Source organism: Lithobates pipiens, unplaced genomic scaffold (assembly GCF_037356315.1).
Source record: "Lithobates pipiens isolate NorthernLeopardFrog02 unplaced genomic scaffold, aLitPip1_a1.2 Scaffold_28, whole genome shotgun sequence".
Classification (NCBI taxonomy): Eukaryota; Metazoa; Chordata; class Amphibia; order Anura; family Ranidae; genus Lithobates; species Lithobates pipiens.
In genome coordinates this window covers 13,734,566-13,746,900 of record NW_027507789.1, presented here as the reverse complement: position 1 = coordinate 13,746,900, position 12,335 = coordinate 13,734,566, and the positions used below count along the sequence as shown (strand labels likewise).

The window sequence follows — 12,335 nt, the reverse complement described above, 5'->3', positions numbered from 1 at the left end:
GCTCATTGATGGCGGTGGGGAGGGAAGGCTCATTGATGGCGGTGGAGAGGGAAGGCTCATTGATGGCGGTGGAGAGGGAAGGCTCATTGATGGCGGTGGAGAGGGAAGGCTCATTGATGGCGGTGGAGAGGGAAGGCTCATTGATGGCGGTGGGAGAGGGAAGGCTCATTGATGGCGTGGGGAGGGAAGGCTCATTGATGGCGGTGGGGAGGGAAGGCTCATTGATGGCGGTGGGGAGGGAAGGCTTCATTGATGGCGGTGGGGAGGGAAGGCTCATTGATGGCGGTGGGGAGGGAAGGCTCATTGATGGCGGTGGGGAGGGAAGGCTCATTGATGGCGGTGGGGAGGGAAGGCTCATTGATGGCGGTGGAGAGGGAAGGCTCATTGATGGCGGTGGAGAGGGAAGGCTCATTGATGGCGGTGGAGAGGGAAGGCTCAGTGATGGCGGTGGAGAGGGAAGGCTCATTGATGGCGGTGGGGAGGGGAAGGCTCATGATGGCGGTGGGGAGGGAAGGCTCATTGATGGCTGTGGGGAGGGAAGGCTCATTGATGGAGGTGGGGAGGGAAGGCTCATTGATGGAGGTGGGGAGGGAAGGCTCATTGATGGAGGTGGGGAGGGAAGGCTCATTGATGGAGGTGGGGAGGGAAGGCTCATTGATGGAGGTGGGGAGGGAAGGCTCATTGATGGAGGTGGGGAGGGAAGACTCATTGATGGAGGTGGGGAGGGAAGGCTCATTGATGGCGGTGGGGAGGGAAGGCTCATTGATGGAGGTGGGGGGAGGGGGGGGGGGTTGGCCTATGTAGTCTGGTCCAATAGAAAAGCTACTGGAGCTCAAATTGCTGAAAAAGTGAATGCTGGTTCTGCTAAAATGGTGTCAGACACACAGAGCAAACATGTAGGAAGAAAAGATCCCAAGTGCCACACATCCATCTAAAACCCAACAGTGTCTACAGTGGAGGCATTTTTGTACGCTTTCTTGTGCGTCATCTTTTGGAATGCAGTATGGTCTGAGCACTGACAGGCTGACCCCACCCCTTCAACCTCTCCGGCAATGCTGGCAGATTATATATATATATATATATATACACATACATACATATATATGTACTGGAAAATATCTTCTGCATCCTCTAATGGGCTTTTTGTCTTTTTCCCGGATCATCTGCCTGCAGGATTACCAGTATGAACAGCTGAACCTAATGGACTTTTTCAAGCAACAAATTGATGTAACTTTATCTCTGTGCGGAATCCTGCCGAGCTGCGAGCACACGGACACAACCCACCGACTTCTTTCTTTTTTAATAAGACATGACGGCCTTTCGCTGCCATTTATTCTGGATCAAAAGGGAGCGGGGCTGAGCAGCTCTTTCCTCCTGATTTCATCTTATATAAAGGGGGAGGGGCGGGCGCAGGAGAAATGAACAGCTGCTTTAACAAACATTGCAACGGATTTTCATCACTGTAAGATTTGCTTAATAGTCACGTTTGTTGTGATTTTCACACTGGAGTGGGATTGATGTACCATATTTCCGTTACTATATTACACAGATCTGTACATCTTCCCTGTAATGCAGATCTGTATTTCAGTGGGAGGCGTCTGCATGGAGCGGTTTTGGTTTTAATCAGTAAAATGCAAAATTGTAGAACAGGACTAAGGGAAAACCACTGTGCAGCACTACTAAGTATGGCGCAGAGTCAGCATGACTCATGACCAAATATCCACACTACGTATGGGATTAAGAACTTGAAACAGAGAAGAGAGTATGGGGGGGGGGGGAGCAAGAGAGAGGGAGGAAGGTGAGGGAGCAGGAGGAAAAGAATAAGGAAGGAGGAGAAGAATAAGGAAGGAAGAAAAGAATAAGGAAGGAGGAGAAGAATAAGGAAGGAGGAAAAGAATAAGGAAGGAGGAAAAGAATAAGGAAGGAGGAAAAGAATAAGGAAGGAGGAGAAGAATAAGGAAGGAGGAAAAGAAGAAGGAGGAGGAGAAAAGGGAGGAGAAAGATGTGCACAAAAAGGACAAGGAGAAGGCAAAGGAGAAGAAAAGAGAAGGCGTAGAACGGAGAAGAGTGGAGAAAGAGAAAGGAGAAAGAGAAGAAGAAAGAGGAGGTGAAGGAGAAGAACAGAAGAGAATAATGAAGAAAAACAGGCCAAGGAAAAAAAGAATGGAGGAGAAGGCGGATGGGAAAAGTAGAGAAGGCGGGGGAGACCAAGAGCGGAGAAGGCGGGGGAGACCAAGAGCGGAGAAGGCGGGGGAGACCAAGAGCGGAGAAGGCGGGGGAAGACCAAGAGCGGAGAAGGCGGGGGGAGACCAAGAGCGGAGAAGGCGGGGGGAGACCAAGAGCGGAGAAGGCGGGGGGAGACCAAGAGCGGAGAAGGCGGGGGGAGACCAAGAGCGGAGAAGGCGGGGGAGACCAAGAGCGGAGAAGGCGGGGGGAGACCAAGAGCGGAGAAGGCGGGGGAGACCAAGAGCGGAGAAGGCGGGGGAGACCAAGAGCGGGAGAAGGCGGGGGGAGACCAAGAGCGGAGAAGGCGGGGGGAGACCAAGAGCGGAGAAGGCGGGGGAGACCAAGAGCGGAGAAGGCGGGGGAGACCAAGAGCGGAGAAGGCGGGGGAGACCAAGAGCGGAGAAGGCGGGGAGACCAAGAGCGGAGAAGGCGGGGGAGACCAAGAGCGGAGAAGGCGGGGGGAGACCAAGAGCGGAGAAGGCGGGGGGAGACCAAGAGCGGAGAAGGCGGGGGGAGACCAAGAGCGGAGAAGGCGGGGGAGACCAAGAGCGGAGAAGGCGGGGGAGACCAAGAGCGGAGAAGGCGGGGGGGAGACCAAGAGCGGAGAAGGCGGGGAGACCAAGAGCGGAGAAGGCGGGGAGACCAAGAGCGGAGAAGGCGGGGGGAGACCAAGAGCGGAGAAGGCGGGGGGAGACCAAGAGCGGAGAAGGCGGGGGAGACCAAGAGCGGAGAAGGCGGGGGAGACCAAGAGCGGAGAAGGCGGGGGAGACCAAGAGCGGAGAAGGCGGGGGAGACCAAGAGCGGAGAAGGCGGGGAGACCAAGAGCGGAGAAGGCGGGGGAGACCAAGAGCGGAGAAGGCGGGGGAGACCAAGAGCGGAGAAGGCGGGGGAGACCAAGAGCGGAGAAGGCGGGGGAGACCAAGAGCGGAGAAGGCGGGGGAGACCAAGAGCGGAGAAGGCGGGGGAGACCAAGAGCGGAGAAGGCGGGGGAGACCAAGAGCGGAGAAGGCGGGGAGACCAAGAGCGGAGAAGGCAGGGGGAGACCAAGAGCGGAGAAGCAGGGGAGACCAAGAGCGGAGAAGGCAGGGGAGACCAAGAGCGGAGAAGGCAGGGGAGACCAAGAGCGGGAGAAGGCAGGGGGGACCAAGAGCGGAGAAGGCAGGGGAGACCAAGAGCGGAGAAGGCAGGGGAGACCAAGAGCGGAGAAGGCAGGGGAGACCAAGAGCGGAGAAGGCAGGGGAGACCAAGAGCGGAGAAGGCAGGGGAGAACAAGAGCGGAGAAGGCAGGGGAGAACAAGAGCGGAGAAGGCAGGGGAGAACAAGAGCGGAATAGGTGCAGGAGAAGAAGAGCGGAGAAGAGCAGAGAAGGCAAGGGAGAAAAAAAAAGCCAGAGAAGGCAAGGGAGAAAAAAAGAGCAGAGAAGGCAAGAGAGAAAAAAAGAGCGGAGAAGGCAAGGGAGAAAAAAAGAGCGGAGAAGGCAAGAGAGAAAAAAAGAGCGGAGAAGGCAAGAGAGAAAAAAAGAGCGGAGAAGGCAAGGGAAGAAAAAAAGAGCGGAGAAGGCAAGGGAGAAAAAAGAGCGGAGAAGGCAAGGGAGAAAAAAAGAGCGGAGAAGGCAAGGGAGAAAAAAAAGAGCGGAGAAGGCAAGGGAGAAAAAGAGCGGAGAAGGCAAAGGAGAAGAAAAGCGAGAAGGCGAGGGAGAAGAAAGAGGGAGAAGAAAAGCGGAGAAGGCAAGGGAGAAGAAAAGCGGAGAAGGCGAGGGAGAAGAAAAGCGGAGTAGGCGAGGGAAAAGAAAAGCGGAGAAGGCAGAGGAGAAGAAGAGCGGAGAAGGCAGAGGAGAAGAAGAGCGGAGAAGGCAGAGGAGAAGAAGAGCGGAGAAGGCAGAGGAGAAGAAGAGCGGAGAAGGCAGAGGAGAAGAAGAGCGGAGAAGGCAGAGGAGAAGAAGAGCGGAGAAGGCAGAGGAGAAGAAGAGCGGAGAAGGCAGAGGAGAAGAAGAGCGGAGAAGGCAGAGGAGAAGAAAAGCGGAGAAGGCAGAGGAGAAGAAGAGCGGAGAAGGCAGAGGAGAAAAAGAGCAGAGAAAGCGATGGAGAAGAAGAGAGGAGAAAACGAGGGAGAAGAAGAGCGGAGAAAGCGAGGGAGAAGAAAAGAGGAGAAGGTGAGCGAGAAGAAGAGCGGAAAAGAACCAAGAAGGATGAGAGGAAGAGAAGAACAGAGAACAGAGGAGAGGAGGAGAATAACAGAGGAGAAGAACAAAGGACATCATAGGAGAAGGAAGAGAGAAAGTACTGGACACATGACTGTTAGCAAATATGGCTGCCTACGAGTTTAGTCACTGAGGGACAAATTTATAAAGCAGTGAATGTGACTTTCACCAAACACTCTCTGGTGGCGACTCAATCACTGTCCTTTAAAACAAATGGACCAGGAAGATTCCCCTTCAGAATGTCAGATTCACAGCTTTATAAAAATGACCCCCAAGTGTCCATTTCTAAAGCTTCCCCTTGGGTCCCTCATTTTCTGGTCGGCCAATAGCTGCCTTCAGTGCTCCTCAATAATACTTTGTTGCCGGCAGCTGTCCCGGGCCTGTATTACGGTCTGGCACATCTTCCAGCCAGTTGCCGTATTTTCCTCGGAGGCTTCTCTCAGAGACAGATGGCTCTGAATAGACGCAATGGCCCTTTCCCAACAGAGCCGTCAAGCTCTCCATTAGTCACAGTCCAGAGGAATTTCACAGCAGCAAATTGGTAGAGATGCCCGGCGCGGCGCACTATGCACGGGTATAAACAGCTGCCCCTGCCACTTCTATCTGTCACACAAAGAGGCCCGCTGGAATGTTACAATGTGTCGCAGCATATTGTTTCCCACCAGCGCCAATGGTGTACATGCATCTGTTCAGCCACACCGCTGCTGCAAAGACCACTTACCAGATTGTCCACCCCAGCCAAGGTGTGATTGGCATCATCCAGGGAGTAGGTCAGCTGGTAGATACCATCATTGGTCTCGCTGTTCCCATAAAAACCGACACCCACCGCGGCACTGAAAAACAGAAGAAAAAAAAAGGGCGTCTGTTCCTATAGCTTTTTGTTTCAGTCAGCCCTGCTCTGCCCTATAAAGGACGTTACCTGCAAGCCTGATTTCAGGTATGTATGGGGCAACATCTGGTGTGTATGGGGTCATATTAATTTTGCAGTATTTTCCATTATGAGGGGTTCCCACCATCCCTGTGCCGAGTTCCCGGATCTGTACACCTGCTGTGCCCATTATGAGGGGTTCCCACCATCCCTGTGCCGAGTTTCCGGATCTGTACACCTGCTGTGCCCATTATAAGGGGTTTCCACCATCCCTGTGCTGAGGTCGCCAGTCTTTACACCTGCTGTGCCCATTATGAGGGGGAGTTCCCTGCATCCCTCTGCTAGGTTCCCGGGTCTGAACCCCTGCTGTGCCCATTATGAGGGGGTTCCCATTGTCCCTGAGCTAAGTTCTTGGATCTGTACACCCGCTGTGCCCATTATGAGGGGGTTCCCACCATGCCTGTGCTACATTCCCGTGTCTGAACTCCTGCTATGTCCATTATAAAGGGGTTAATTTTGTTTTATTGAAAATCTTACAAACAACAACTTATATACAATAAAAACATAATAAATAAATAAAAACATATTTACAAAATAATTGAATATAATTATACAAACCAGAAAGAACAAGAACAAAATAAACAGTGCAAAAACAAATTGCGCACAACATAATCCCTATGGGAGAGCCAGACTAAGGAACATCACCGTCACCATGCATGTAGCCTTTTATCAAAATTGTATTTGATCTGAAAATCTAAGGGAGTGAAAGAAGAATACAAAGAAAGCCGCACACCACGAGATCAACAGGCAGCCGCTACAGAGTCCTGATATTCCTCCACGCCTTTATCCAGGCCTCCTGCTGCCACCGGTCTTTCTCAAGACCCCGAATCTTCCCAACCTCACCCAGAATGTTCTGCACCACCACTTCCACAGGGAGGATTTTACCCCGTAAGGATACCTGACACCGTGCACTCCACGTGAAATAACGGACTACTAAACTAACTAAAAAAAGTGTTTCCAAATCATAATCCCGACGAGTCTGGAAAGCCCCATACACCCACTCTGCATAACTCATATGGGGGAGGAAGGGTATACTCAGAGCCCTCCCCACCCTCTTGTACACCTCTATATTAAAAGGGCACTGAAGTAGAAAGTGATCCATGGACTCCACCACTCCTCCACACTCCACTCTCGGGCAGCCCCGATCACTCATGGAAAGAAACTTCAAGTTGCCCTTCACATATAGTTTTCCATGAAAGGCAAGCCAAGCCTGATCCCTAAACTTCATTGGGATTCTCTCCAAATTAATCAACCGCAAACCCACCCCCAAAACCAGGCTTGGGCAATCCCTCAAGGCCAGTGGCTCGCAAAAAACAGAGCTCATGATCCGCTTCTCAAGAAGTTTCCTTGGAAGAGATCTGACTTCTCCTGCCGTTACTTGCCACTGCCGAAGCATTTTCAAACACGGGGCAACATAAGCCGGGAGCTTATCATGCTTGACCCTCAGGCTTTTCACTGGCCCACCATTTTCCCAGTCTCGCAGAAAGGGCCTAAACCAGGACTGGAAAATACCAACCCACCCAGGCGGTCTCTCTGCCAACATGTTACCAAGATTGTACTTCACAAACATCAGAGAGAAAAAGACTACAGGGTTGATCATCCCTAGACCACCCTCCCGCCTAGAAAGGTAAGTCACATTCCTTTTGACAAGGTTTATTCTGTTCCCCCATAACAGCTGGAAGAAACAAGTATAGACCCTGGTATAGAGAGAAGCTGGCAAAACGCAAACAAAACTGACATATAGAAAAATCGGAATCAGGTAAGTCTTGATCAGATCAACCTTTTCCCTCAAGGAAAGCTGCCAACCTTTCCAGCTTGCCACCTTGGCATCGGCATTCTCCAGCCTGTTCACCCAATTTGCATGACCATAGTCACCTGGGCCAAATTCAATGCCTAGAACTCTAATTTTTTGCTGGGGCTCCGGGAAGTCATCCGGGAGAACAAAGCTCTCACCTTCCACGCCCATCCAGAAAGCTTCACACTTGTCCTGGTTGACCTTTGAACCTGATGCCTCTGAATACTGCGTTATCACTGAGACCACCTCCTGCGCCTCCCCAGTCCCAGAGACAAAAACAGAAACATCATCAGCATAGGCCACAACCTTCAAAGGAGGCTCACCAGCGATGCCCAAAGGTACCCCACACAATGGCCCATTCTCCAGCCTTCTGACGAAGGGGTCGATTGCAAATGCATATAACAGAGGACTCAATGGGCACCCCTGACGCACACCTGAGCCAACCACAAAGGGTTGCCCGACCCAACCATTAACTAGCGGAAAGCTTTCAGCCCCTTTGTACAAAATCTTGAGCCAATCAATGAAACCCCCCCCCAGGCCATATCTGCCAAGAAGGAGCCATAAGTACTCATGATTAACCCTATCAAAGGCCTTAGCCTGATCCAATGTCAGCAAAAATTTACCCCAACCAGCAGCCCTACAACGCTCCAAGGCCTCCCGGACGGCTAACACTGCTGAGAAAGTGCTTCTACCTTGGACCGAACAGTGCTGGTGGTGGGATAACAAACTGCCTGCCACTGGCGATAATCGCCAGAAAAAAATCTTTGCCAGTATCTTTCTATCGACATTAAGAAGGCTAATGGGGCGCCAATTCTCAATAATCGAAGGATCTTTACCCTTTGACAGAAGGATCACTGCAGATTGCCTCATGGAGGGAGGGAGAGAACCCTCCTGCAAACAGCTATTAAAAACCTCCGCAAGGTAGGGAGCCAGGATCGTCTTAAAACATTTATAAAACTCAGCTGTCAACCCATCTGGCCCTGGCGTTTTCTTGATGGCCAGTTTATCAATAGCCTGGACTACCTCATCTGCAGTGATTTCATCTGTCAAATTCATCAAAGGAACATTACTCTCCAGTCCTGGTGTAGAGTCCAAAAAACCCAACATCCTTGTCCGATCAAGGTTCCTTCCTCCCAGGAGATCGGCATAGTATGACCTGACAACCTCCAGGATCCCTGACCTAGACTTCGTCAGGGAGCCCGTACTGTCCTTCAGGCCATGGACCGTCTTAACTGCTACGCTCTGTTTACAGTTCTGGTAAGGGTCAGGCGAATGGTATTTCCCGTAATCCCTCTCCTGAACCAAAGAGGCGTGCCGGTCATATTCATGTCTCCTAAGGAGGAGCTTCACCTCAGAGATCGCCCCAGAATCTCCTCCATTCGAAACAAGACGGTCAAGTTTCCTCCGCAAACGCTGGTAGGTGATATACTTATCTCGCTGCTTCTTTCTTCCTATGGCCTTGAAAAGCCTAACAGTCCGCTGTTTTACAAGCTCCCACCATTCTGACTTGCTGTTGCAAAAGTCTAGGATCGTTACCTGTGCTTGAAAAAAGTCCTCAAAGGATTGTCTTACTCTCTCGTCTTCCAGGAGGGCCGAATTCAATCTCCAGATACCCCTCCCCCTAGGTGGCATGTCTGAGGCATTCAGAGTCACAGATAGAATACAGTGATCAGAAAACTCCACTGCCCGGCACACAGGTGCCGAAAAAGCAGAGTCTCCCTTTAAAAAAAACCTATCTATCCTACTCTGACTACTACCTCTCTGAAAAGTGAACCCCGTGCTGTCTGGGCAACGCTTAATGTGCGCATCTACCAGACCTGCTTCCCTAACTATCGCATTGAGAAAAAGGGTGTCATAGCCCAGCTTATCTCTGAAACCTCTCCTGTCTTTAGACCTAGTAATGGTGTTGAAATCACCTCCAAAGATAACCTGCTGGGCCGTAAAAAGAAAAGGCTTAATCTTTGTAAAGAGGCATTTCCTGTCCCACTTCGTCTGGGGACCATAGATGTTAATCAGGCGCAAGTCCTGCCCCCCTACAGAGACGTCCAAGACCATGCATCTCCCAATCTCTACCTCAATTACCCGCCGGCACGTTACCATACCAGAAAAAAGGACTGCAACCCCGCTGTAAGGCTCGGCCGCAAGAGACCAAAATGAGGGACCACGTCTCCACTCCTTCTTTGCCAGATGTATATCAGCCAGACTACTCAGATGGGTCTCTTGTAAAAACAAAATGTCAGCATCAAACTCGCTGAGCAAAAATAAGGCCATATGACGAGCGCTTACTGATCTCAAGCTGGCAACATTAATGGTTGCCACTTTTATCGGAGTGGGAACTGCCATTAGGGTAATTGAGGCAGACGTTTCTTAGCCTGACTACTCCCTCTGCCTGGAGAACCAGCACGCTTTGTTGCGCCCTGGCACTCATCATCCATGGAGGACGCTGAACTGAACGAGTCCCAATCATCATCATCATCATCGTCCGACAGGACCTTAAACTTATTTTCCAAAGGCAAAACTACAGGATTTAAGGGAACTGAACCCCTTTTTTTCCTTCTTTTGCCCCTCCTCCTCCTATCCTCCAACCACTCCATATCATCTTTGGATAAACCACAACCAGCCTCCCCACACCTATCCTCCCCTTCAACCCCCTCCCCCCCACTCTCCCTTCCCTTATCTACCACCAGGCCAGCCTCCCCACTATTTTCCCCACTCCTCTGGCCCCCACGATCTGCAATAGGAACCCTGCAGCGTCGGGGGAGGGGGACTGGCACCACACCTGATGCACCAGCCTCAGCACCTCTTGCTGCCTCTGCAATTTTAGAAGACACAGAAGGATTGGAAACAGAAGGATTGGACACATTCTTGGCAACTGAAACTTTACATACAGGCTGGGCGGACACAGACACATTGGGTACTGGCACAGACTGGGAGGACACAGACACATTGGGTACTGGCACAGACTGGGGAACCACAGACTGGGGAGACACGGACCCATTGGGTATGGGCACAGACTGGGGAGACACAGACACATTGGGTATTGGCACAGACTGGGGAGACACATTGGGTATGGGCACAGACTCCGATGGAATCACAGGCCCTCCAGCTGATGAGCTCTGTGCATCCTCCATGTCCAGACGGAAAAACTCCCTCATGAGCTCAGGCTTATTGTGCATTGCCTCAGGACACTGACTATAAGGATGTCCCACTGCATTGCACAGATTACATCTTATAATGTTACAATCCTTTGCCAAATGTCCTATACCCTGACACAGGGAGCACTTCATCACTGGACAGGAGGATGCAAGATGCCCTTTATCTCCACATTTATTGCAGAGCTTTGGCTGGCCCGGGTAGAAGATGGTCAGCCTGTCCCTCCCCAGGAAAGCTGAGGATGGCAGATGCTGGACGACATTATCAATAACCTTTAGTTTCAGCTGCACAGACCATCCCCCTGTCCATATTCCCCGATCGTCCAAAATCTTTCTCAGGGGGCTCAGGACGTCCCCATACCTCCTCAACCATACAGTCAGATCCCCTTGGGGTATAGATTCATTGCGCACAAGTATTGTCACCATCTTAATGAGGGGCTGGCGGGATATAAGTTTGGGGATGAGCCCTTTCCAGTCCGGCAGGCCCCTACACACGTGTTCAAACTTCTCCCAAAATATGTCCAGAGACTCGGGACGGATAAAGGACAAATCATATTCATAGGAACCTGCCGGACTGATCAGGGCGAAGATATCCGCAGGCCTAAACCCCATCTGCAGGATTTTATCCACCACCACCCTCCTATGTGGGGGGTTTCCATCGCCTTCCCATTTCAATTGTACAACATTCCTCCTTTTAAACAGGGAGAAAGATAAAACGTCCCCATGCTCCTTCCCTGCTTGTTCCCCCTTCCCAGATCCTGTGGCAGCAACACCAGCATAAGTTTTTCTTCCAGCTTTTGCAGTCTTGTCCTCAGATACATTCAAACCTGCTGGCAGAGAGTCTGAATCAGCTGGGATAGCAGTCTTCTGATTAGCAGGACCCACCCCCTCCCCCGAACACTCAGCTTCAATCCTGGGAGCCGTCACAGTCTTGGCTGCTGCAGACTCCTGGAGAGCTGTAGTACTACTGCTCCCAGCATCACCTCCACCATTCACAGGAATAGCCGCTGTGCCTGGTCCAGGCAAAGTCACTGTATTGTCCATGGACCTCTCTGCAGACTGAAGCTGACAGTTATTAGCAGATGTTATTGCTTGCTGTACATTGTCTATGGGTCTGGGCTGACTGTCTGCAGTACCACAACCCTCAGCAGGCCCATTGTTATTAAAGATCCCACCATCCTGCACACACACAGTACCTGCACCTGCTCTCTCCACAGGACTTTCTTTCACAGGGCTGGGAACGGTGTCCATCTTCTCCTCACCTTCCTGGGGAGCTGAATCTGGACTGGACTCCAGTTTGTTGATCAGATGCAGCATGTCAGAACCTTCATCCTCCGGCTCAGATGTTCCACATTGCTGGGGGGGGAAGGGGACAGAGGCCTCCGCCATTGAGGGCTCAGCAGGTGTCTGAGATGTTGAACAGCTGGGCTCATCCTCCGGGCCCACTTTCTCACTCTCTGCTTCCATCTCCTCGCTCTCCATGCAGGAAGAAGCTCCTTTCCTCATTTGATTAAATCGCTCCTCATTTTTATATTTTTCTTTAAAAGCTCCACTATTCTCCTTCAGAGAACTCACCAATTCCTTCTGCTTCCGCAGAGCTTGTTCCAGGTCCTTCAATTCAGGCCTTAGAGCCGGTCTCTTCTTACTGAAGACTTTGGCACAAATCTGCTTCTTCTTTTTAAATTCAGCTTTCAAAGCTCCCAACTTCTCCTCTTCCTTCTCAATCCGCTTCAGCGTTTCCACAATCCTCCGTCTAAAGGCAGACAGAGATTCATCCTTCCTTGGGCCAGGCCCAGAATCTTCCGCAGGTTGAGGCCTATCCAGGGGGCCCCCGCCAGGGTCCTCCCCAGGATCCAGCATCCTTCCTGGGGCAGAGGAGTAACTCTAGCCCCTGGTCTCTGGAAGCACAGGAGCAAAGGAACTAGCAACCTCTCACCTCGCTGTCAAGGAGAGGAATGGCAGTTTCCCACCATCCCTGTAGCGAGTTCCCGGGTCTGTACACTCACTGTGCTCATTATAGGGGGTTCCCACCAT

At 51.5% G+C, this 12,335-nt stretch overlaps 1 protein-coding gene across 1 annotated transcript in view; it reads right to left on the bottom strand.

Moving 5' to 3' along the window:
* The window catches only part of TTYH2 (tweety family member 2), a 131,630-nt gene that overhangs the window by 71,931 nt on the left and 47,364 nt on the right, over positions 1-12,335 (bottom strand). Inside the window, exon 3 of the mRNA XM_077458696.1 lies at positions 5,148-5,259. Within this exon, the coding sequence (XP_077314822.1) occupies positions 5,148-5,259 (112 nt within the window). The remainder of the gene's footprint in view (positions 1-5,147; positions 5,260-12,335) is intronic.